At 35.7% G+C, this 27,587-nt stretch overlaps 1 protein-coding gene and 1 pseudogene across 1 annotated transcript; both read right to left on the bottom strand.

The window, feature by feature from the left end:
* Nucleotides 1–1,246: 1,246 nt before the first annotated feature.
* LOC127968831 (uncharacterized) lies at nucleotides 1,247–8,019 on the bottom strand. The gene is made up of 15 exons (XM_052570193.1): nucleotides 7,618–8,019; nucleotides 6,946–7,335; nucleotides 6,782–6,853; nucleotides 6,182–6,574; nucleotides 5,624–6,022; nucleotides 5,443–5,532; nucleotides 4,639–5,019; nucleotides 4,489–4,569; nucleotides 4,044–4,169; nucleotides 3,779–3,963; nucleotides 3,214–3,371; nucleotides 2,411–2,656; nucleotides 2,041–2,203; nucleotides 1,776–1,878; nucleotides 1,247–1,675 (listed from the first exon to the last, which is right to left on the bottom strand). The coding sequence occupies exons 1-15, from the start codon at nucleotides 8,012–8,014 to the stop codon at nucleotides 1,572–1,574; spliced, it is 3,288 nt and encodes a 1,095-aa protein (XP_052426153.1). The 5' UTR covers nucleotides 8,015–8,019; the 3' UTR covers nucleotides 1,247–1,571.
* Nucleotides 8,020–14,313: 6,294 nt separating this feature from the next.
* Nucleotides 14,314–26,930, bottom strand: LOC127969273 (uncharacterized; annotated as a pseudogene).
* Nucleotides 26,931–27,587: the final 657 nt, after the last annotated feature.

Raw genomic sequence — 27,587 nt, 5'->3', positions numbered from 1 at the left:
GATGACCCTGTTTTGCAGGTAAAAAGGAGGTGTGTTAGGACAGATCTTGGATCCACAAGTTTTGAACCGGCCCTTCATCGGCTAACGTTCAAGAGGTTGATGCAAAAATGCATCTTTGGGTGCATCCGTCCCTGAGATTGGTTTGCAGCGATCGACCTGAACGAAGGAAATGTACTTTCATGTATTGATCCTTCCGCGCCAGAGACTTTTTCTGTGGTTTGCATTCAAAGGACGGGCATATCAGTACAAGGTCCTGCCCTTCTGGCTGTCCCTGCCTCCTCGTGTCTTCACGAAAGTCACGGAGGCAGCTCTTGTTCCCCTCGGAGAATAGGGTGTTCGCAACTATCTAGACGATTGGCTGATACTAGCATCTCTCGGGATCAGTTGTGCGAGCACAGGACCTGGTGCTCTGGCATCTCAGCCTGTTGGGCCTTTGGGTCAATTGGGAAAAGAGCAAACTCTCAACGACGCAGAGGATCTCTTTTCTAGGTAAGAAGTTGGAATATATATATATATATATATATATATATATATATATATATATATATATATATATATATACATTACAAATGCTTTTGCAGCATTCTAATGAAACTTTCTGGGATGGATTTACAGGGGCTTTAGTAAGATGTAGGAATATTCAATAAGAGAATCAGAGAACTGCTCAGATGAACTTTTCTGAATATTTGTTTCACACTAAATGCACTTTGCCCTACCATCTCCTAATTTTCAGTTTCTCTTCACTCTCTTTTAGAACAAGAACAAAACTTATGTTTGTTAATCTAACCAGTGACTGAGACTCACCCTATCTTATCTTCAAAGAAAACAGAATTTAACCAGTGCAGAAAAATTCTTAAAAACCTTCAGAATGTTAAATAGAATTGCAAGACTTTTCTCATGTATTTTATCATATAGCATCACTATGAACAATGAGCAAAATGACTGCAGAGAAAGAAAATGCTATCATCATTAACCTTTTTCTTAGTTTTACTGAAAGGAAATTAGTATAAAATGAAACAAGAAAACTCCCTTTGCTTAATAATTTTTACTAATTATTGGTATTTATTTTATTTAACTTTATTTATCTTGTGGGGCATTCAAACTGAATTTTAATAACCCTATAATTTATGCCAAATAATAAATGCCAGAATAAAACAATATTCAAGAATATGAATAATATTAAACTTATAATTCTTAAAGAAAGAAATCATAATATTCTACTAACACAACATCACATATTTCAGTTCAGCTAATTTGACAATAAGCCTTTTATAGAATCATTTCCATCGATTACTAAAAGGTTACATTTTGAAAAGGAAACGCAAAAACAGAAGTTACCCTATTAATAATTTTGCATGATTTGAATTAATGCAAATCTGATTGTTTGCTATTGCAGAACATCCTCTCAAGTAAAACAGAATGAATGTAGTGTATAATAACTAATGTAAAGGGTTAAATAATCATTTATGACACCAAATAAATGAAAGAAAATAAAGAAATTAAGAAACCCACCACAAATGTAATATCAGTTCCATATCAATAGACAAAATACTTTTTTTTGTTGAAGTAAACTAAAAGAGGGTCAGAACACTCATCAGAGGAACAAGTAACAGCATCAGAGAAGCACACAGAGAAGAAGCCTCAGACACCTTCACTTGCTCTGGGACCCACTTATCTGTGAACAAGGAATATAATGCAATGAAGTGAAATGTATTAAAGGAAGAAATCATTACAAACCTTTATTTACAAATGATTAAAATTAATGAAATGTTCACCTGTGTTCCCTTCAGACAACGTCAGAGGACCCAAGGATATAGAAGCACTGTCATGGAAGTCCAGAGACCTGCGCTCTCTCCACTGCTGTCCAGAGTTACAGTCCTAAAAGAGAAAATCAGAAGAAGAAGAAAAATGAAACAGGATTAATAAGTAGTTTACCACCATGGACATCAAGGGTTAATATTTACCTGCTGATATTTAAAGTTTGATAAAAAATAATGTATCAATGGCACATTTGTAAACCATTATAACTTCTAAACTCACCAGTGAACAGCGATTGCTCGACATAAGGCACAGGTGAACAGCACAGTGCAGGTAAAGCTTAGTGGAGTTTGCAGTGAAGATGAACATCCTGAAGGAGAAACGGCTGGATGTCGAGACGCCGTTCTGCAGCAGCTCCACTGTGTCGTCATTTGGATTGGGACACCTGAGAATAGCAATTATGACAATCAACAAATCAAATTCTTTCATTTAGTTCAAAAGTGATTCTGTAAATCTTTACACAAATATTTCAGGTATAAAACATGGGATATTGTACTTTAGTTTCAAAATACTGAAAGATAAAATTCTGAGGCAATGCTAAAAGTTACAGTTACAGTTAAGCCTGAGCTTTAAGGATTCTAAACAGCTTTACTCTCTAACGATGAGATCCCAGCGGAGACTGTAATCAGGATCATTCACAGGTGTAGCCCAACACGTGTCCATCACCAGAGCAAACTGACGGCTGTCCACCCCCTCGACACGAACTTCCACATTCATCTTCTGGTCCAGCTCTGCATCCACTCTACCAGTGAAGGGCCGAGTAAACTCATCATCCTCATATGGAATCATCCGCACCTGATATCTGCCTTCACCAGCCGGGAGGGTCTTGTGCAAAATACTGTTGAAATAATTGACAGATTGTTTTTAAAATTACTGTTTTACAATTACTGGTGCAGCGTGTCAATTTTAGCAGCATCTAGCGCTCAGGTTGCAAATTGCAACCAAAGTTTCAGTCCCCCTCTCACCCCTCCCTTTAGAGAAGCTACAGTGGCTGACACAGGACAAAGATGTCATCGTCTGAGACAACAGAGAGTAGCCAGCAATGAGGTTTTTACACTGGTAAATCAAGGAATAATATTTATAATTGTTCAATATAACGATTTGTTATTGCAAATATTATTGTTACTTGTTCATCATTGTGTCAGTGTTTTATTCGCAAGAACATCATAGTGACGTACAAACATGGTGGCGACTTTCGTCTAAGGGGACCCACGGTGTATGTAGATATAAATGGCTTATTTTAAGTTAATAAAAACATAATGGTTCATTGTGCTAAGGTCTTCATGCATCTCTGAAAACATAGTTTAAACAACATGATGGGAAAAATGCAATTTGGTGAAATTCTCCTTTAATAAATCAGTACAGTTGAAATCAGAATTTGTATTTGACTCGTACCTCTCCAGTGGGTTGATTTCCACGTTCATGGAAAGTGTTTGGGTTTGAGGATAAACACAGCTGAAAGAAAGCTTGAGGATTTTCTTTCTGCTGATGAGACCCTCTGACCTCGGTGCCCCCAGAATAAAGTTACTGTAGATGAAGTGGGTGCCGTTGGCCTGTGAACAACATATATATATATATAAAATATACTTTTTTTTTTTTTTTAATTTAGCTCAAATAGAATTCGTGTTTCAAAGAATTTTATAAAAGCAACCTTAGAAAAACCCACAAAAAACAGTCAAGTGAAATAATGGTAAATTATATTATTGGTGGAGAATGCGGGCACAAGTCCACTGAATCTTTTTGAGACTTTAAGTGATCTTTAGGGTGGCCTGTTTGGGCCCTCCAAAGAATCAATCTGTAACAAAAGTAAGGGCCCAAAAAAAGGGTGTCCTCCCTAGATATCCTCAAAATCTCAGAAAGATCCTTCAATTGTTTAAACCCAACTCCAACTGCTGGTTTAATCGGGCACTACAAATATTTGGATGGTGTATTTGAATAGATTGTATATAGTTAATCATACCACAAGATTTGTGCCACAGAGGTGTTCATCGTTATCAAAATAGAATTCCACTCTGCCATTCCGGACCGTTCCTCTGCAGCTGGGATCATTGAGGTGCAAGACATCAGCTGGAAAACCTGCCTCAAAGAGCTGACAGCGAGACACAGACATGGAGCCAGAGCTGCTTTCACAGCTTTCTAAGAAATCTGGGAGAAAAAGAATAATAATATAATAAATATATATTTTTTTTGTGTGTGTGTGTATTTCGATGTAGATTGTTACCAACCAAAAGAGCCAAAATGATGCTCTTGTCTCTGATGGTCATTTTCACATAAACAGCCGTAAACACCATTTTTCATTCCACACCTTTCATCCTCAGAGCAGCTGAGTTCAGAACACGGGTTCCTATTAACTAGAAGGAGAAGTTGTTTTGTAAGACAGTGCCTGCTATATTATATTATATCCTTATACTAAATATTCTGGACCCTTGACTGATTATTGCTCAGGCTCTCAAGTTAATGCATTAAGTTTTTTTTTTTTTTTTATTGTGAATTGAATGCATTAAAAAGTATTTAGAATCAATTCCCCCTTAAGGTGCATTGATAATATTAGTCAAGGTGTTTGGCATGGTGATCTGTGTTCAATTCTTTACATACGTAATAAAATGTAACATGGATCTGATTTGCTCACATTAAACAATAATCCTCCAGATTGTCATACAAACACGTTACCAATCATTGTGGTTTCAGATGTAGTTTCTGTGGTTGTCTCTGGCGTTACAGTAGTAGAGGTAGTGTTTATGTTCCTTGCATCTGAAAAAAACAATATTACATTAAAACAATGATTTGTTACATAAACAAAGCACATGTAAATATATTTACCTGCACAGTATGCCAAACTGCAGGCAACTGGACTCACAAACTCATAGACATAATAATCTCCTGGACAGGCTTTGACTTTAATGGGATTGGACAGAAAAGCACAGCAGTCATTGTTCCAGTGACCGCAGACGTCTCGAGTGACCACTCCATCCTCAACTGTTGGATGACCTCCGTTCAGCCAGAGTGGAGCATGAGTGCCACAACTATACTCCTCAACACATGTGTCTGGCATCTGAACACTCTGACCCTGGATGTAGAGACGGTACCAGCCGTTCCAGCTGACCCCAGTGTCACACATTATTTGAGAGGAATGTTGATTGTTGGTGGCTCTCCATGGATCGTCCAGGACATAGTAGTTGTAGCAGGGGTCAACAGGGACAGCTGTTGATATGGACACATTTTTAAAAAATCATTATGTCGACTCATGCTACATACTGTACTGTACTTGTAGTAGTTATGGTATGGAATTGTTACCACTAGAACACTCTTTGTTTAAAATCCCAGGTACATTTGTGTCTTAAGTGCAACATTTTTTTTTTTTTGAGACAAATGATCAATGAAAGTACACTATAAAAGTTAGAAAACATTTGAAAGTTTATCAAATCAACTCTTTTACGTTTTTATCTTTGACCCTTCCTTCACATTTGTATTACATACTCTGTGAGCTGTATTATCTTTGTCCAACTCAAATTTTACTTTTACTGGGAAATTAATTTGAATATTATGAATTGTTCTACACTTATGTAATCAGTTATACAGAGAAAAAGTTTAGATGTTTTTAAGGGTGTAAGTCAAGTACTTTACCAGTGGTTGTGATTGGTGGAGTAATGTATTCTACGGATGGGATTGTCTCTGATGGTGTAGACACTGATGGGATGGACTGATTTGAGGCTTCTGGCATTAGCAACATATAAAATAAATTTCAGTATTTTTTTTAATAACCTAGAAACATAAAAGGCTAAATTACGTATGTGTATATACTCACCTAGGCAGTAAGCTGAGCAAAATATTGGCTTGACAAACTCATACACATAGTAATTTCCAGGACAGGCTTTGACTCTTATAGGGTGGGATGTGTATTCACAGTTGCCAGTCCATGACAAACAGACCTGACGAGTGACCACTCCATCTTCCAGCTGTGGATGAGATCCGTTGAGCCACAGTGGATCATAAGTGCCACACATGCCTTGATTTACAAATGATTCTGGCATCTGACCATTTTCACCATTGTAGAACATCCTATACCAGCCATTCCACTCCACATTAAAATCGCACATGCCATAGTAGTAATAGTTATTATAGTAATAGTTGTCAGTGGCTCTCCAAGTATCATTCAGACTGGTGTAGTTGTAGCAGGGATCAACGCTTGGGGTGGGGGAAGGAACTGTTATAAAATAATAAAAATTATTTATTGTACACTGAAGCTTAAATATGGCCAAGTCTAAAATAATATTTTAATAGGCCTGAATATGCAGTTGTCATTTGAAAATCTACAATTCAAGGTAAGCAGGTCAGGTATAAAGAATAGATTAACATACAGTACCTGCACAATACACAGGAGCTGGGATTGAGAGTGTTGGTCTGGTAAATTTGTAGACATAATAATCTCCAGGACAAGCTTTGACTTGGATTGGTTCAGATCTGTAGCGACTGCCCTGATCATAGCGAGAGCCGTAAATTTCACGTGAAACAACTCCATCTTCTAGCCGAGGATGAGATCCACTAAGCCACAGAGAACTATAACCTCCACATGACATGTAATAAAAACACCACTCAGGCATCTGGGCATTGGACTCATTGATGAAGAGTCGATACCAGCCGTCCCATTCAACACGAGTGTCATCATGTCCATTTATATAGCCGTACCAATACCAGTAATTGCGTGTGCTTCTCCAGTAGTTGTCGAGTGTGTTGTAGTTATTGCACGGGTCATAATCTGTGTTAGTGAGAGATGATGAGATCAAACAAGGAACATAATAATAATTATGAGATACCACAAACATTTGTACTGTCCATGACAAGGCAAAGTGATGTAACAAGTGATTTTAAAGCTTAGAATCACTGGGAGGAAAAAAAGAACTAGTTACTATTATTATTATTATTACTACTACTACTACTTTATTATATACTGTATACAACTTACTAAACGTGATGCTGGATCCAGTGATTATATTTGGACTCAAAGTGGAAACCACCTGTGAAATAGTGCTGACATCTTATATATAAAAAAATTAATAAAACAAATTAGTGCATACTGAAATATGTTTTTAATGTTTAAAATAATTGTGGGGGAAAAAATCATGGTACCTGTACAGTATCCTGAACACCAGATTTGTGGTTTCACAAGCTCATAGACATAGTAATTGCCTGGACATGCTTTCACTCTGATGGGGTTTGATTTGTAAAAACAGCAGCTGCCCCAATAAGACCCTGCACAGACCTCTCTAGTCACCACTCCATCCTCTATCTGAGGATGAGGACCATTGAGCCACAGATTATTGTATGTGTTACAGCTGAATGAACTAATACAGGTCTCTGGCATCTGGATGTTCATTCCATAGTAGAAAAGCCGATACCAGCCATTCCAGGAGAAAGATTCATCACAAATGTAATCTCCACTTTCATTGGTGGCTCTCCAGGGACGATCCAGATACTGATAGTTGTAGCAGGGATCACTGCTGATGTTGCTGAAAACAACTGAGTTATAAAAGTACAATTAAGATATTGTATGTACATGGAAGACAGTTTAGATTATTACAACCTTAACACAATGATATGTAATTTAGGGATTTTAAGCAATTATATTTGAACTAGTGGAGCACAGTCAGAGCCAAAACGGTTAGTGCACTGCACACCACTGGTTAAAACATAATTACATTAATCAGGTAATTTAGATCTAATCTATATTGTCTATTAAACAGAGCATTAACTCTGAAAACTGATATAAATGGGGGGAAAAAATCAAAGAAAAAATTGCACCTGCACAATATGAAGGCATGTAGATGGACATATCTGGCTTGACAAGTTTATAGACGTAATACGCTCCTGGACAGGCTTTGACTTGGATGGATGTAGATCTGTAGTCCTCACACTGGCTAGACCACATATAACTTCCTAAAACTTCACGGGTCACCTCTCCATCCTCAAGAGATGGATGAGAGTCGTTGAGATACAGTCCAGTGTAACCACCACATCCTGCATTAGTCACACACCACTCAGACATCTGGGCACTTTCTCCATTCAGATACAGCCGATACCAGCCACTCCATTCAACCTGGGTGTCATCATGGCCATAGTACTGATATGAGCTTTGCCGTATGTCTCTCCAGTATTCATCAAGAGTACTATAGTTATAGCATGGATCAGAGATGGACATTGTAGTTTCTAAAAGAATAAAGACAAAAACAGAATTGTTATATGGTGAGAACAATATATGATATACTCTGTATTCACTGATAACACTTTAGTTTAGGAACCAGTTCTCACTATGAACTATAGTAGTTGCTTATTGGGATGCATACTGTATATTTATCATATTGGCTGTTTTTATTAGTACTTATAAAGCACATATTTAGCATGGCCATATTCTACATCCTTAAACTCATCCAGTACCTAAATTATTGTATTGTATATGTATTTGTTTTAGAAAAACAATAACAAAACATTACAGTAAGTTATCTTACAACTGTCTGAAAGAGATGAAAGTTGGACAGTTAACTATAGATGGATGAGACTGAATAACAATGCAGGATATCATAAATAACAAATAAAGATTTACAACATATATTTGTTACAATATATTTGTTCCTAATCAGATTTGAATAATTTGGGCATAGGTTAGGTCTCAGTTATTTATATGAATATTGTTTGCATGATATAAACTTCTGAGTAAACCTCTAAAACATGTAAGGAATGTAATTTCATACTTGGACAAAGAAGGTATGCATTTCCTTAAACATTTTTGTCTCTTTTTGGTTAATGCTACACGAGATTAAAACACTAGAACTGAACACTGATTACTGTCAGACTTCTGAAATAGCTCATCGCTTGAATTAAGATTATAATAATTTAAGTTTAAAGCACAGCCACCTCAAAATCAGACCTTAGCACTTCTTTTTACTTTGAGATCTTTCTGAGGTTAAATACAGATTTAAAACCATAACAAGAAATATTTTAGTAGCTATGATACTGTTTTTTGAAATCACATATTTGCATAGTAATGACAGGAAACACTGGCATCTAACAATGCCTTGGTGAAAAAAAAGTTAATCTTAAAAAAATAAACCATATACAAAAACCCAAATAGTTATGGAGCAAGCATATGATTGTTCTGCTGTCAATCATAGATCACCCCACCTGTTACTCCACCCACTTCACCTGTTCATCATTACCAGCTCATTATCTGCATGCATAACCAGCTTGCTTCAGTCACTCTTAACCAGATCCTTCTAGTCTTCTTAGGTTGTGGGTCCCCGACATTAACGACAATGCATTTCTGTTCTCAATTCCACTGAGATCTGCCTGATTTTTAAAAAGCGTCTGTATTGAGATTTAAGGGTAGCTCTTTATTTTACAGTCCTGTTCCCCATGTACATACTATGTACTTATTATAGTAATTACAATAACTGTGTAATAACTAGATACTAACCCTGAACCTACCCCTAAACCTAACCCTACCCCATGTAGTTACCCTGTATTACCAGAACTTTCTTAGATAAGTACACTGTAAGTACACTATAAGTACACGTTAGTACACGTATTGTAAAATAAAGTGCAACCCATTTAAGCCTGTTCAGTCTGTTTCTGCCTCTTTTTGGGACAGTTTTGAGATTTAATGTAAATAACAAAAAATAAGATCACAGCCGTAAGAGTTATTTATTTTATTTGTATTTTTATTTATTATGGAAAACGGCAGTTTGACGTTATTAATTGGTTTATTTTGCTACATTGACTGACTGACACTTACTGCTGTTGATGATGAGTCTGACAGACACTAAACCTGATGTTGTCATCTGCTTCTGTCAGTTTAAGCCCCATCATGTCATTCTAATAGTTCCTCATTCATGTTGAAACTAATTAAATACTAGGCTACTTTATGCACTGCACAGACCCAACCCATCTAAATTGTGTATAATTCTGAATAAATAGAATTTAGAATTACAGAATTTCAACCCAGTTTCTTTTGGAGTCTGCTTTCAATATAAGACTACACATCTTTCATTTCGACATTTGTAATGAAAAACAAAGGATGGAAAGAAGAAGAAGTAAAGAAGTGAAAGAATGATCGTACTGTACCTAATGTTTGTCCACTGGTTATTTCACCTGTTAAATAAACAAAATAAACATTAGGATTTGATAATGGCAAATGATTTTGTCATTTTAAAACAGACTGTAAATCACTCACCATTAATCAGCAGAAGTGACACACACAGTAAGTTCAGAAACCTCATTGTGATAAACGGCAACTCCTGCACCTGCACACACATATACAAATATACACGGTTTCCTGTGTTCAGTATTTTAGTTTTTTTTTTTTTTTCATGTATTGTTCAAATTTGAAGTATGTATGAAAGTATATATAAACCACTACAGATATAATACATATTAAACAAACCTTATATAGAATAAATAATTTTTATCCATAAAAAGCCAATGATATAAACAGTATTTTGAGCTCAACAAGGCAAAATGAAGAGAAATGAACTTTACCTGAAGTCAAATGCTGCTGCAGAGCAAACTCAGGGAGATTCTCTCTTCAGCAGCCGAACACAGTGATGCTGAACTGTAGGTCTCAAACTCATATTAATACCTTGGGTAATAGCTGTGGGTGTACCATTACTGGAACCAGAAAAAACAACAACAACAAAAAAAACATTCCAAGGATTCCAAACCAGTTTTTATTTTCTTTTTTAATTGTGGTGAATATATTTGTCCTTTCTGTTTCTTTGTATGGACCTTTCATTCAGAAAGACATTCTTTTTACTCCATGCACAAATAGATGTGAATGTAAGCTGGAATGATGGCGAGTCAGTTTTCAAAAATACCTCCTTAAAAACTCCTGGGTAAGCCAAAGGTGAATTTAAAGAAATATGCTTATTAACTGAACAACATAACAATTTAAAACTTTCATAAAATTTAAAAACTTTCACCCTTTTCACTCCATCATACGAATACATCATTTGCATCTATTTTAAATGCAAACAATGGTCAGTAATATGGAGTAGATTATATGTCAAACCAACAAGGTCATAACAGCAATGCAGAAATCTGTATGAATTGATTTTTATAAGGTAACAAATGTACCCTTAAATAAATTGTTATGCCCTTTGAAGCAGCTGGGACAGCACAATACTCAGCGGGTTAACACAAAATGAATTGGTTTCTAATAATTTGCAACAATAAAGGGAAACAACAGAGAAACATCAGCAAATAATATTCATTAAACTTGATTTACAGCGATTGTATAGAATAAGGCTAATGTTCCATGGTTTGATCATTTAAACTAAAGTAAAGAAATGCCTGTTCTTTAGGAGTGTGAACACTTTATATTTATTAGAGATTAGCAGGAGCTCATTATTTATCAAAAATATTTATGTTTATGTGTCCTAGAAGAAAATTCTCATATGGAACTGTACATAATTATATACATGTAGAAGGAACCTTAAGGTTCCTAACCTTTTTTAGGAACCTTTAAGACATGTGTTGTAAATAGAGAAAGAAACTCTAAAATGTGCACGTTGCTCTATCCTTGATGTGGATGTGTCATTGTTGATGTAGCTTTCTAATTACATTGTATTTACTAATACTGTTCTTTTTTCAATGTGCTTTTCACATATGCAGAAAATACAACAACACATGCATTATCTAAAGTACAGCATAGTGTGACTTCATCACATGAGAAGTACCGTGTGTGTTTTGTTTTTTGTTTAGTCAAACTCGATAGTCTGGTTTTTTTATACATTGCACGACATCATTCAAAATGATCAGGTCAAATTTAATCAAAAGATTCTGCAGAATGGCACAAAAGCTTTTGTGTGTTTAGGGCAAATCAATATTTTTAATCCATAGATGAACCCCAGCCCTAGAACAATTTACATTCTTAAATTGATCATATAGTAACAAATTTGGTAGGAACATATTCACAATCTACATTTAAATCTTTCAGCAACCCAGCAGCACACAACATAGTCACTGTCCACTGACAGAAACTGGTCTGACATCAACTGATGCTTTAGCCTCTGTCTCACTGGAAAAGTCAATGCAGCATTACTGCTGGTCTCTGAGCATGCATTTTCAGGAACTTTACTGCGAATTTGGTGAGAAGTAGGAATACTTTATCATATCAGTATCAGATGACTTTTTCTGACATGATCTTATGCAAACATTTGTGTCACTCTGTTCTACTCAGCTCTTTCATTTCAGTTTCACTTTATCTTCTTGAACTAAGAACAATACGAGATAAATTTTGTTTATTTAAGAACTGTCTGAACCTCGCCTCGTATTACAAAAGAACAATTCAACCAGTGCTGCAACATTCTTCAAAACCTTAGAAATTACATTTGAAACACACTTCTCAAACTTTATTATATGGTACCAACATCACTGAAAAGAAATGACTAAAGATATTAAAAAGATATACTACCAATAATGGATTTACGTATTTAATAGATCACACTAGCTTACACTTGGTCCACATGTGTCTCCCCTGCTTTCTTTATCTTTCAGAATTTTCTGTAAGACTTTAAAACTCTTCAGATATCACCAACAGCAAAAGTCACTCATGTCCAGATAGTTTTATTCATTTTGATGACATTTATGAACATACATGAGGGAGTTTTGCATGTACAGTATTTATGCCGCTCAGGTCAAGGGTGGTGTGGGAGCAGCATTATATAAAGCAAAGATCATATAGATTTAGAATCACTAATGGAGTGATAAATTGCTACTATGATAATTCAATAATGCAATAATTCCAAATGAATGCCCAAAAGATCAAATTAAATATTTTTTGTCGCCCTGACTGGACTTCCTCTGTCCTGACATTTTTCATTTCAATTTTTTTTTTGTTTTTTGTTTTTATATACAGCACAATAAAACAACAATGATTGACCATTGTGCTGAACAATATAGTTTAGAACATAGATATACAAATTACGTACTGGTGACGGCAGACGCTGGCACCCCATCTCTCCTTATCCTACTGGATTTGAGCTCAGCATTTGACACTGTGAACCACAACATTCTCCTTCATCATCTGCACTTCACCATTGGTCTCTCTGAATCTGTGTACAACTGGTTCTCATCTTACCTCACTAGGAAAACTGAGCATCTTGCCTTTGGAGAGGCTAAATCCTTGGCACACAATGTCACCTGTGGTGTCCCTCAAGGCTCAGTGCTCGGCCTCTTTCTGTTTAGCCTTTACATTCTCCCCCTCGGTCATGTAATCAGCCGGCATTATAAATTAAATGTATTATTATTATTATTTGTGAAATGGGTATGAACCCTATCTCTAATACAACAATTTATGGTTGCCATAATTTTGCCAAGACATGTTCCTGGATCGACATATTTTTATGTTGCTGGATCAACAATATTGTCCAAAAATATAGATTTAGCCCAATCCCAACCCTAAACTAACCCTTCCCATGCTTTATTCCTAAAATCAGTGGGAAATGATTAACAAGAGCATAGAAGTACCTAACCCTGATTGTAAGTTATATCTCAATTCTGATTGGTTGAATGGAATGTTGATCCAGGATCAACATGGACAAGGACAAATTTGGATTAAACAAATCTTTCAGCATGGCAATATCACACAACAAGGTCACTGTCCACTAACATCACATACTGACTGTCCACTGACTGTTGATTAAATGTAGCCAATGAAGTTAATGTCCATAATTATAAAGAACATCAAGATATATAAACTTGCAAAAGTCTGTATGTGTTATGAGCCAAAGTCATTTGTTGGTTGTTTCCATTCTGTGTTCTCTGTGTATGTTTGTTTCAGATGGGCGGTTCCTGGAGATAATTTATTGGAGGCTGCGATTGGTTCTCCTCTTCACCTGATCCAGATATAAGGACTGCCCCAAACACTCAATCGGGGCCATGATTGTGCCATCGCGTGTGACTCCATAGTTTGCTGTTTGCCTCGTTATTGTTGTTTGTTTGAATTTTTGAGTGTCTTACCAGAGAGATAGTGTGTTGGTGTATAAGATTGCGATTGTGTTCTGTGATAATTATATTGTATTGTTCTTTTTTTGCCTAAATTCTGTGATATTCCCGGTTAACTTGACCTAAGCCTGATTAACTACGATTTTGGTTTCTGATTGTAAATTGTTTGCTGTTAACTCGTGTGTATATATATATATCTTGTAAACATTTTGTTAATCTTAGTTTTTGTTAAGTTGAGGGACGTAGGGGGTTAGACGCCATTTTATTTAGATATCACTTTTCACATTGTTTTGGGTTTAGGGAGTCAGGTAAGTTGAAACTGTATTTTATTTATTTTCGTAAGTGTAGAGGGTTAACAAAGAGGATTTTTGTTTGTTATTTTGGCCTTGTCTGCCCCTGACGCTAAGCCCCAACTTGTAAATAAATAAATGAGTAAAGGACTGTTAGAACATTATCTTATTCAAACATTTGTGTCACTCTGTCCTACCCAGGTCTTAAGTTTCAGTTTCTCTTCACCTTCTTGAACTGAGAACTATAGAATAATACAAGAACAATTTGTCAATTTGAGCACTGTCTGAACCTCACCTCGTCTTACAAAGAACAATTCAACCAGTGCTGCAACATTCTTCAAAACCTTTAGAAATTAAATTTAAAAAACACTTCTCACACTGGAGTAACACTGAAGTGCCAACATCATGGAAAACAATTGCAAAGATTATATTAAAAAATACGATTTCAATTATCTTTTATTCATACTATTACTGAAAGTGTTTGATTTCAAATACAGAATGAGAAGCCACCTTGCTTCAATTTACATCACATTTATTTCCCCTTTGTGTAACACTGTGCTATTAATATACTAGAAATTATATATATATATATATATATATATATATATATATATATATATATATATATATATATATATATATATATATATATAATATATTAAAAACCCATTCTATGAGAGATGTTACTGCACTAACAAAAAGAAAACAGACAGTTTATGTCATACATATTTTTTTATTAAAATGTTAATACCTAAACATGTTTTCTTGGGAACAACTGTTTAATTGTAAATTAATTTAACTGTGTTTAACCTTAACCAGTTTGTTTCATTCTAAAGCAGTACTATAAAATCTAATTAAACTATAGTCAAAAAATTACTTTGATGTACAGTTGATGTCTTCGTGTAAACTGTCATTGTCTCACTGAGATGTAAGTGACTAATTTTACCTCTTACTTTCCATCGTGTACACTTGCCAGATAATTGTTAGAAAGTCTGCTATAGAAGTACCTTCCAGAGTTGTAACATTGTAAGTTGTAAGTGTATGGATTTCTTACAAGTTACAATACTGAAAGAAAGAATACAACAAGATAGCATTTTAATGTTTTCTTCACATTGTTTGAATAAACATGAATCTGATTGTCTTACTTACTGTAACCAAGCATCAACCTCCTGCTCTCTCTGGTGAAGCCAACAAAGAAGTGACTTAAACTGTAATTCGTCAACTGGCCGCTTGAGGCTGTCTGCAAAAGTGAGTCAATCCCATAGACTTCCCATGTTAAAATGTCCAACTTTACAGCAGAAAAAAACGTCTACAGCCTGGTTCAACAAATCATTTTGGTAACCATATAGCTCATTTCGCCCTTCATGACAACTGTGAGGGGGGTAAATATTTGTATTACTCTTCCGTTTCAATTATATTTAGCCTTAAAGTTCTGCATAATTAAGGGGGTGGCCACTTGAGTGACAGCATCAGAGAAGCACACAGAGAAGAAGCCTCAGACACCTTCACTTGATCTGGAAGCCACTTATCTGTGAACAGAGAATATAATGCAATGAAGTTAACTGTAATGTTTTGACAGTGGAAATCTTTATACACCTTTATTTACAAATGATTAAAATAAATGAAATGTTCACCTGTAATCTCTTCAGACATCGTCAGAGGACCCATGGATATGGAAGCACTGTAATGGAAGTCCAGAGACCTGCGCTCTCTCCACTAGTGTCCAGAGTAACAATCCTAAAAGAGAAAAAGGCTAAATATATCTGTGTAAAAATCATTGAAAAAAAATGAATGATAAAGAATTGCACAAAATCTCCAGCAGAGGACAGCAAACCTAACCACTAGGGACACATTAAGGGCTTATATTATGTGTTTGATCAAATATCAAAGATTTTATAAATGGCAGATTCGTAAACCTTCACATATTCAAAACTCACCGTTGAGCAGCGATTGCTCGACATAAGGCACAGGTGAACAGCACAGTGCAGGTAAAGCTTAGTGGAGTTTGCAGTGAAGATGAACATCCTGAAGGAGAAACGGCTGTATGTCGAGACGCCGTTCTGCAGCAGCTCCACTGTGTCGTCATTTGGATTGGGACACCTGAGAATAGCAGACAAAATGAAAATGAAAATCAACAAACCAAAATTTTATTTCAATAGAGACATTCAACCCGAAAGGGATTTCAAGAAAATCATCATATTTTCATTTCATGCACAAAAAAATTTAATCTGTGCTGTAAGGATTCTAAACAGCTTTACTCTCTAACGATGAGATCCCAGCGGAGACTGTAATCAGGATCATTCACAGGTGTAGCCCAACACGTGTCCATCACCAGAGCAAACTGACGGCTGTCCACCCCCTCGACACGAACTTCCACATTCATCTTCTGGTCCAGCTCTGCATCCACTCTACCAGTGAAGGGCCGAGTAAACTCATCATCCTCATATGGACACTGTTGAAATAATGGACATATCCATTTTACAATTACTTAGTTTTAAAAGTAAAATATATATTTTTATATTATATAATTACTTTTTAAGACATTTAATTTTCTGCTTAAGAGATTAGTTCATTGAAAAACCTGTTCTTCATTATTCACAGAAAATGTTGTCTTAGCTGTTTCTGGTGGTGTGTTCATGAGTGCTCATTGCTGAAGTAGTGATGTCTGAATTTTAAGCAATTTGTTTGTTTGAGTCTCATCTTGTTGAATAATTATATGGATCATAAAGGCCATCATGGATTTCTTTTTTTTTTTTTTTTTTTTTTGGAGCTTGGGAATCCTCAAGAGAATTAATAATAAACAACCAGTAAAAATCCACAGAACAAATAAAGGCATGAGAATTTTAACAATATGATGGTGATGGTTTTTTAATTTCGTGAACTAATCAGAAATCATTTGACTCGCACCTCTCCAGTGGGTTGATTTCCACGTTCATGGAAAGTGTTTGGGTTTGAGGAGAAACACAGCTGAAAGAAAGCTTGAGGATTTTCTCTCTGCTGATGAGACCCTCTGACCTCGGTGCCCCCAGAATAAAGTTACTGTAGATAAAGTGGGTGCCATTGGCCTGTGAACAACATGTATAAAAATTTAATAAGAAATGTCAAGTGAAAAACGAATGGGTTAAATATTTATGGTGGAGATCTCGGGCAAAAGTCCCAGTCTTTTTTATGGATAGTGTAACCCTTACCTCTTGTGCACAATTCCACTGAATCTGTTTGAGACTTTAAGTAGTTTTTAGGGTACTCTGTTTAGGCTCTCCAAAGAATCAATCTGTATCAAAACGATGGGCCCAAACAATCCTCCCTAGAGACTTCTCTAAGTCTCAAAGAGATTCCCTTTTTGGCCAAATTAACCTCTGCTGGTTCTATCAGGTAATACACATGTTTGGATGGTGTATTTCAATAGATTCAATAGTTAGTCCTACCACATGATTTGTGCCACAGATGTGTTCATCGTTATCAAAATGGAATTCCACTCTGCCATTCCGGACCGTTCCTCTGCAGCTGGGATCACTGAGGTGCAAGACATCAGCCGGGAAACCAGCCTCAAAGAGCTGACAGCGAGACACAGACATGGAGCCAGAGCTGCTTTCACAGCTTTCTGAGAAATCTGAGAGAGAGAAAAAAGCCAATATAATTTTTTTTTTTTTTTTCAAATTTGGTTGTGGAATGATACCAACCCGAAAGAGTCATGATGCTGTCGTTGTCTGTGATTTTCAAATAAACAGCCATAAACACCATTATTCATCCCGCACCTTTCATCCTCAGAGCAGCTGAGTTCAGAACAGGGATTTCTATTAACTAGGAGAAGTTGTTTTGTAAAACAGTGTCTGCTAATACCAAAATCTAAACTTAATTCAATTCTATTCAATTCAAATGTATTTTTATAACGCTTTTTACGATATAAATCATTGCTTAGCAACTTTGAAGAAAATTGCGTTTCTATAATATTTAGTAGTAGCTTAATAGTGGTGACTGTCAGTTTATGTGCATATGATTTAACAAACCACTAAATAAATGCATTTCCTATATTTCTCTTCTGTTCTTCCAGACACAAATCTACAGCACTGCTTAGCTACCCACAGTCATAATTATACAATTCTCAGCTTTATATGTTACCCTACAAAAATAAAGAAAATGTCCATGTTTTTTTTTTTATATACAGTATAATCATTTCCTTCCTGAGGACTCCTGAGAAGTCTTCCATGCACCTGACCATTAGAAATTATTATTATTATTCTTTTTTTAATGATACCTTTGCTACTTTTATATAAAAGCATTCTAAGCTCCTTGGATATGAAATGATTAGCAAAAACAGTGTTTTATATGTCCCCCCTTGCTGTCAAACCCAACTCAATCTTGCAGACTAATGAGCTGATGAGTTGAATCAGTTAAATGTTGTGTTAAATGAGGGAGACATATCTGTTGGGTGTAACAATTTTTGCCACCACTGTATGTTAAAGGGTTTTATTAAACACACACACACACACACACAAAGTGCTGCCTTGATTTCAAATTAGTAACAATCTTCAACACATCATTTGAATTAGCAAAAATTGAGTACACACAGTTATCTGCGAAGGAACTAGTTCTGCTAAAATTAAAATAATTAAAATATTATTTATTGTGTTAAATTTCTCACATGTGTCATAATGCATAACATGGATCTGATTTATTAATATAAACAAATAATTCTACAGACTGTACATTATATTACCAGTCATTGTGGTTTCGGCTACAGTTTTCGGGGTTGTGTTTGTCTCTGTCATAATGTACGTATTGCTTATGTTCCACGCATCTGAAAAAAAAAATCATAAAAAACAATTATCTCTTACATAAACAAAAGAGACAAGTAAATATATTTACCTGCACAGTATGCCAACTGGCAGGTTGTTGGACTCACAAACTCATAGACATAATAATCTCCTGGACAGGCTTTGACTTTAATGGGATTGGATTGGAAAGCACAGCAGTCATTGTTCCAGTGACCGCAGACATCTCGAGTGACCACTCCATCCTCAACTGTTGGGTGACCTCCGTTCAGCCAGAGTGGAGCATGAGTGCCACAACTATACTCCTCAACACATGTGTCTGGCATCTGAACGCTCTGACCCTGGATGTAGAGACGGTACCAGCCGTTCCAGCTGACCCAAACATCACACATTATTTGAGAGGAATGTTGATTGCTGGTGGCTCTCCATGGATCGTCCAGGACATAGTAGTTGTAGCAGGGGTCAACAGGAGCTGTTGTGGTGGACACATTAGAAAAATCACTTACTGAATGAATGTAACATTAATAATTAGTAAGTATTCTCTAGAACACTATAACTTAGGCTACCTATTACACTTGTGCTTTAAGTTATTCAAAGCTGAAAAGAGTTTGAACATCTAATTCACTGAACATCATTTACTCATTTCTTAAGTTAATTTAGCTATGTATTTACTGCACTCATGTGCAGGGTTTAAAAGGGAACAAGATAATACTTTACCAGTGGTTGTACTTGGTGGAGCAATGGATTCTGTGGGTAGAATTGTCTCTGTTGCTGTTGACACTGATGTAATGGCCTGCCTTGAGGCTTCTGGTATTAAGAACGTTTTTTTTTATATATATATCAACATCAGTTATTATTAAGCAAAGACCAGAAAAGACTAAATGACTTAATAACATATGAGCAAATACTCACCTACACAGTAATCTCCACAAAACATTGGCTTGACAAACCCATAAACATAGTAATTTCCAGGACAGGCTTTGACTCTTATAGCGTGGGATGTGTATTCACAGTTGGCACTCCATGTGGAAGCACAGACATGACGAGTGACCACTCCATCTTCCAGCTGTGGATGAGGGCCGTTGAGCCACAGTGGCTCATAACTGCCACACATGCCTTGATTAACACATGATTCTGGCATCTGAGTGTTTTAACCATTGTAGAACATTCTGTACCAGCCATTCCACTCCACATTAAAATCACACATGCCATAGGCGTAATAGTTGTCAGTGGCTCTCCAAGGCTCGTCCAGACTGGTGTGACTGTAGCAGGGATCAACGCTTGGAATACTGAAAGGTACTATGGGACAAAAAAGTAAAAAGAGAACAGACTCATATTATATGTATTCATATAATAATATGAATACAAACCAATCCAATTTGTGTTAAACATGGCAAATGAAAAGCTGAATGAATGTACCTGCACAATACGCAGGAGCTGGTATTGAAATTGCTGATCTGGTAAATTTGTAGACATAATAATCTCCAGGACAAGCTTTGACTTTAATTGGTTCAGATTTGTAGTAACTGCACTGATCATAGTGAGAACCAAAAACTTCACGAGTAACAACTCCATCTTCTAGCTGAGGATGAGAGCCACCAAGCCACAGAGAACTAAAACCTCCACATGACATGGAGGATATACACCATTCAGGCATCTGAGCATTTGATCCATTAATGAAGAGCCGATACCAGCCATCCCATTCAACACGAGCATCATCAAGTCCATTTATATAGCCGTACCAATACCAGTAATTGAGTGTGCTTCTCCAGTAGTTGTCAAGTATGTTGTAATTATTGCAGGGGTCATAATCTGAGTTAGTGGAAGACCAAAACAGAACAGTCATATAGTATTTCAATGAGCAATTTTACAATTGCAGATCTGAACTAATTAAACATATTAACATTAACAAACATGAGATTTTAGTTTCACTTCATAAAATAATAAATAAAAAATATATAGAGAGAGAGACTAAGGGGTGGGGTGTATATGAATCAATTTAAATGTAACTTACTCAAGGTAATGCTGGATCCAGTGATTATACTTGGACTTACAGTGGAAACTGACCATGAAATGGTGTCGACATCTGCAAAGGACATTCAAGACACATCTGAAGTAATTTAAAAAAAATTAACACTTTGTTTAAAAAATGAAATGGGGAAAAAACACTGTACCTATGCAGTATCATGAACACCAGAATTGTGGATTTTCAAGTTCATAGACATAGTAATTGCCTGGACACGCTTTAACTCTGATGGGGTTTGTCTTGTAATAACAGCAGCTGCCCCAATAAGACCCTGCACAGACCTCTCTAGTCACCACTCCATCCTCTATCTGAGGATGAGGACCATTGAGCCACAGACTATAGTATGTGTTACAGCGGTAAGAACTAACACAGGTCTCTGGCATCTGGATGTTCATTCGATAGTAGAAAAGCCGGTACCAGCCATTCCAGGAGAAAGATTCATCACAAATGTAATCTCCACTTTCATTGTTGGCTCTCCAGGGACGATCCAGAGACTCATAGTTGTAGCAGGGATCACTGCTGATGTTGCTGAAAGCAACTGTCATGGAGTTGGAAAAGTAATGTTAAAATATTGGGACCCACTTTTTATTTAGTGCCATCAATTACAATATTCTTAAGTTTAAATTTATAATTTAACCTACTGTGTGCAGACACATGATATTTACATTGTACTTATATTTAACTATACATGCAGTTGCCGTGATTTTGCCAGTGTTGGTGCTAATAATCAAGCAACTGTCAGTGTGAGTGAAGTAGGACAGTCCACCAGCATAGCCAGTGTCACTGATGATAGCGTGGACCAACTGAGTAAAACAGACAGTGTAAATGTCAATGTGCTGCTTGATCATGACCAATCAAACTGGCATTGCCTATATAAAGTCACTGATTCATTTCGTATGATGCTGACCGAGAATGGTCCTCCGAATTGTCCAGTCAGGATTCAGACTTCTGATTCCCCTTTGAATCAGACTAATTTTCTAAAACGTCTAAAGATGGCAAAATTTCTTCAGAGGCACATGCCCTATCACACGTGCCAATAAAACCATGCAATCTGCTGACATTTCACTGGATACAGCATCTTTGTTGATTGACAACCTGAAAAAGTAATTTTCCCAGTACAGAGAGGATGAGTTTGAAAAGGCTGTGACAGATGCTCGTCTTTTAGCGAATTATTGTAATGCCTCTACAGAGTTTGCACAGAAGTGCAACAGAAAGTGCAAAACATTTTAGGATGAAGTGAGCGCTGGTATACCAGGGCACCAGGCCGCCCAACTTTGTGTTTTATGTAATCATTGACAACATAAGAAGTTGGGGCAGATTTTAGAGAAATTTAATATCACTCTGCAAATGAGTAAAATGTCAAAGGAGGATTTCGAAGGATCCACAAGGTTCCATGCAGCAATGTATGGCACCTTGAGTATGTCTCGAAAGACCTAATTTAAGAAGTCTGTCATGTAAGTGGCTTTCTATATGCATGCAAAACCAAAATTAAAAAACTTACTCATTCTTCAGAGAAACCTTGAATAATTATTCCCGAATGTTGTGGTTGCATTAAGGGTGCTCCTTACCATTCCTGTCACAGTGGCCTCTGCAGAGAGATCATTCAGTAAACTGTAAATTAAAATTATCTGCGATCTACAATGGACCAAGATCGTTTAGTGCATCTGGCAGTCATATCAATACAGCACGCAGTTCAACGATCTACACCCTTTGATGAAATGTTAGAAAACTGGGCAAGCATTTAAACAAGACGTTCAAATTTAATTGTGTGTTACCTTTATGTCTGAAAAGTTTAGGACAAGAAACTCTTAATTTTGCTGGCTACTGTGAAACTGTTTTGCTGACAATGAAATCATGGCAATTGATCAACGCCTTCATTATTTTACTATGTATGCTAACTTGATGTTGAAACTAATGTGAGCTGGTGTTTAGGCTAACACATAAAACAGCCTTAAAATTTTAAATTAAATATTTAGCCAGATGAAATATGTTAACAAATACATTATAAACTAAACAATTTACTGATTCTGTATTATCACCATTCACTTAAAAAAAATCTGTAAAAAATAGGGCACAGTGTACTGTATTGATTTAAAGATCAAAGGATGGCACACCATTGATTTTAACGGATTAAAACATATTAATTTCATTAAACAATCCATTAAAATAAGTTAACTAATAATTAACCTTGATCATTTACTCTTGATATTGACTTTTAAACAAATTTTGGCAACATTTTACACAGAAAAAAACCCCATTAAAAATGCACTTGCACAATATGACGGCCCAGGGGCTGATATGTTGGGATTGACATATTCATAGAAGTAATAATCTCCTGGGCAAGCTTTGAAAAGTCCCACCACCACAATGAATTACTTCCCAAGACTTCACGGGTCACCACTCCATCCTCAAGTGTTGGATGAGAGCCGTTGAGATGCAGTCCAGTGTAACCACACTGTAAAAAAAATTGCCGTTAAATAACAGTAATTTTCTGGCAGCAGGGGCGCCAGTAAAGTACTGTTAATTTACAGCTCTTAACCATTAATTTACCACTCTTATTTTTTAACAGTATTTTACCGTAAATTCTGCCATGGAAATTAACTCCACTCCCACTGCTTCAAACAGTTCGAGTTTTTAAAACTAGCATTCCTACGATGTTAGCACTATGAACTTATTTCATTTGAGTCCACTGAGAAGGAATATTTCTTAATATAACGATGCAAACACTTAATGTGCAGTAATAAAGTAACTAAATACATGACTTTTACTCAAATCACTGCAGCTCATTGTCAGCTATACCACACATGTATATGCTGAAGTACTTAACGCAGAGATCATCACTGTATCAGCGACTCCACATTTACTGCCTTTATATAAAGCAGCAGAAAATCAGAAATTGTGGCTCATCATTGACTGAAGCACCGGCTCTACTCTCCAGAACAATGGTGAACAACAAAACTACATTAAACTAAACGATTTCTCTTGTGCAAACACACATTAATACAGTCAAGTTCAGTATTTACTCTCATTATCAGTGTATGACTTTGCCTAGTTTTTTTTCTATGGATGTTCACAAATATTTTAGTTAAATTAACTTTTTTTTCATTTGGTAAATCTGACGTTTACATTTTACAGTATATTACTGTTTTTCCTTGACTTAACGGAAACAAACTGTAGAAAAACACTTTTTTTGCTGGCAACCATTAATTTACGGCAAGAAACAGTTGAAAAACAGTTTTTTACTGGCAGCAGGGGCGCCAGTAAATAACTGTTTTTCTACAGTTTGTTTCCTGTAAATTAATTACAGTTTATTACTGTTAAATTATGTTTCATGCTGTTTTTTCTTCATCTTAAATCTTTAACACTTTAAACCCCACAAGAAAATCCTCAGTTTTAAATGAACACTTATAATGTGTGCACACTACAGAGTGTTAGAGTAACACTGAATCAGTGAAGTTAATGAGATAATTCGGTGATTAATTGATGATTGAGCATTAGTATAAACACCTGCAGAATCACTGAAGGAAAGAGAAACACAAGATCTACAAATGACTTCAGCCACAGCCTTAGATGAAATCAACTGAATAAAAGAATACATCAAATCTCTCAAGATCTGATTAAACAACTATTAAAACAGCTTCACCAGATTCACATTACTAACCAGACTGACTTTATTTCTGTCAGATGTCTACAGAAGAACTTATGGAGAGTTAAATAGGTTTAGGTGTTTTTTTCACTACCATGATGGAGATCAGTGTTTACTTTAGTTGGGCTCTTGAACATGACTTTTCAACAACTAAGGTTTTTTTTAACATGCTGTAACAATGCGTCTTTGGAACTTGTTATAGCAAAACAAAAGTACACAGAAGAAAAAAAATCTGATATTGTTGTTTATATATTGACAAGAACAAACACTATTATTTCTGATCTAATCCCGTGTCTCTTCTCTTATTGAATATTGATATTACAGCATAAGAATGAACACTTCTGAGTTATAAAAGACTGTTAAGAAAATTTCACTCATAATAAAAAAAAAAAAACCTTTGCTGAAATTTAGACAGAAACATCAAGAATCAGCGTATGAATCACAACAATGGTGACAATCCACAAAATAAATGAACAGATCAGCTCTGAACATCACAACACATGCTACTAAAACTTAAAACAAATGCAAAATTATAAGCACATAAGAATTCAAGAAAATAAGTGAACAATTCAGGGGCATAATTTATTCATGCCCCAATGCATGCTGGGAGTCATGGATGAGTTTTATCCTGTGCTGGTACCCAGCATGCATTGCATCATAAACCTTTTGATTGTCACCATTGTTGAGATTAATATGCTGATTGTTGATGTCTCTCTTTCAGTGTTGTGAGGACTGCTGCCCAAAATATTTAAAGCTCAAAATTTCATTAAATCCATATCCAGATAATCACATCACCGTTCAATCTTATAAAATTGAAGAAACAAACAAAAGAAAAGTGTTATTCACTCATATATTTCAACACCAAATTATGAATTGACTATTATAGCAACAAGTCAGTCTAGTAGATCATGCTTGACAGAAACCGACATAGTCACTTGACCATGAAGACTAATATTGCTGTAACAGATGTATCATAAAGATACAAATATAACAATGAAACAAAAGTTGAAGTACAAAAGTCAAGGGTCAGGAGCCCAACTAAAGCAAACACTGATCTCCACAATGGTGACGTCAGACGAAACAGTAACATTATCATCTAAATCTCTGTAATTCTCAATAAGATTTTTTGATCTCTGATCTCTGATCTGATAGAAATAAAGTCAGTCTGGTTAGTAATGAGTGAAGTTGATAAAGCTGTTTGTTGATTGTTTAAATCTTCAGTTGATTTCATCTAAAGCTGTGGCTGAAGTCAGTTGTATTTCTTGTGTTTGTCTTGTTTCTTTTTTCTTCAGTGATTCTACTCGTTAACAGCAGCTGTTGATCATTGTCTGAATTCACTCATTAGTTTTCATTCTCTCTGTTAGGTGGACTATATTAGTAAACTCATGTGGAATAGTGAATGAGGGTGTAGGGTGTGATTTGAAACACAGCCGCTGAGTGTCGACTTTGAACGTTGTTAATTTACGATATATAGCAGCAGGCTACCTTCTCGAAATGATGAATATTACCCAGAATGCACTGTTTTAATGAAAAACAGTATGTTACTGTTGAAATTTGGCCGTTTTTTTACAGCGATTTTTAACAGTGCACCATTCAACAAGGGTGTCATCATTTTCTATATATTCATATGGGCTTTGATGCATGTCTCTCCAGTATTCATCAAGAGTGGTGTAATCATAGCATGGATCAGAGCTGGAAGTTGTAGATTCTGTGAGAACAAAAAAAAAAACAGTCCTGTGATGACACATAGTCACTGATTAATGTCAAAAATTGGTACATTAGAGATACAGTTGCATCTTTATAATTATTTGGATAATAAGATGGATAGTATTTAAAAAATACATGCCACCTAGATCCCATTTTCTAGCAATTATATCACTATTAGATTTCAAGTTTGAATGACAATGGCAATGTAAGACTGGCTTGATTTCCTGAAAAACATGGCCTCAGGAACTTTCACAGAAACCAAACACCATCCAATGATTCCTTTTCACATTTAAAATTTTCTCAGAAGCTAGAATCTTTATAATTAGATAAAATTAAATAGTGGTAAATAGGAGACTACATCAATATACTTTCTGTGTCCCATTTGATCAGATAGCTAAATAAATACCCCGCTATGTGTTTTCAGGAGGTGTTTTTCATAACTTCCAAAAAGAGAATGGTAATGTCAGTGAGAAAAGTACATTTTCCAAATTTTCCATATTTGCCAAGAACAGTTGTTTTAAAAACATCCTCGCGGCATCCTTTTTTTTTTTTTTACCTGATGCAAAGGTAATATAATACAAAGTACAGTGTTATAATTGTACTTAAAAAAAAACAACTGCTGAATTTACGAAGCTAATGAACATTGAAAAGCATCACCAACTGAGAAAAGGGTCCATATGCTATGGCAAGCTGGTTTAACATGCAATCCTTAAATGCACTAGTATCTATTTTTACACAGCTAGTATTTTTTAGCTACCAGTATCTATGCCACTGAGTACTAGTACTTATTACTTGAAAGCGCTAATGGATTAAGACAGTGATATTTAAAGTTCACATGTTTTTCTGCACATATTACGCTTCAGTAAGATGTGTACAGAATGTGGTATTTTAATATCACTGTTTCGATGCATTAAGCATGTGCGTTATATAAGAGGAAAATGGTGACTTTTTTCACAATCATCACAAAAAATTATATACCGCCTTAAACTGAATAGCGGAAAGGCAGAGCTATCCTGAAGGTATTGTGAATAAACAAAGCAGTTTCCCAGAACTATCAAATGGATAATTGTAAATTCCTTTGGACTTTGGACATATGGTGTATGCTTATTTAGCTATGTGACACAACAGGCTATACATATTTAAATATTAAGGTATACAGGATAGCATTGGGGAATGTCTGGGTTAATCTGTAATTTGTGCAGCTGTATCCATACCATTATTTACACAATATATATTTAATTTGTGGAAAAAAACATATCATATTTCATAAGTCATATTTATCTAAAACACTTTTAGAAAAATATAAACAGGTTTGTCTTTTTCCAGTAAGATAA

Source organism: Carassius gibelio, chromosome B12 (genome assembly GCF_023724105.1).
Source record: "Carassius gibelio isolate Cgi1373 ecotype wild population from Czech Republic chromosome B12, carGib1.2-hapl.c, whole genome shotgun sequence".
Classification (NCBI taxonomy): domain Eukaryota; kingdom Metazoa; phylum Chordata; class Actinopteri; order Cypriniformes; family Cyprinidae; genus Carassius; species Carassius gibelio.
Note: the sequence above shows the minus strand (reverse complement) of the source record. Positions and strands in the feature narration are given on the sequence as shown.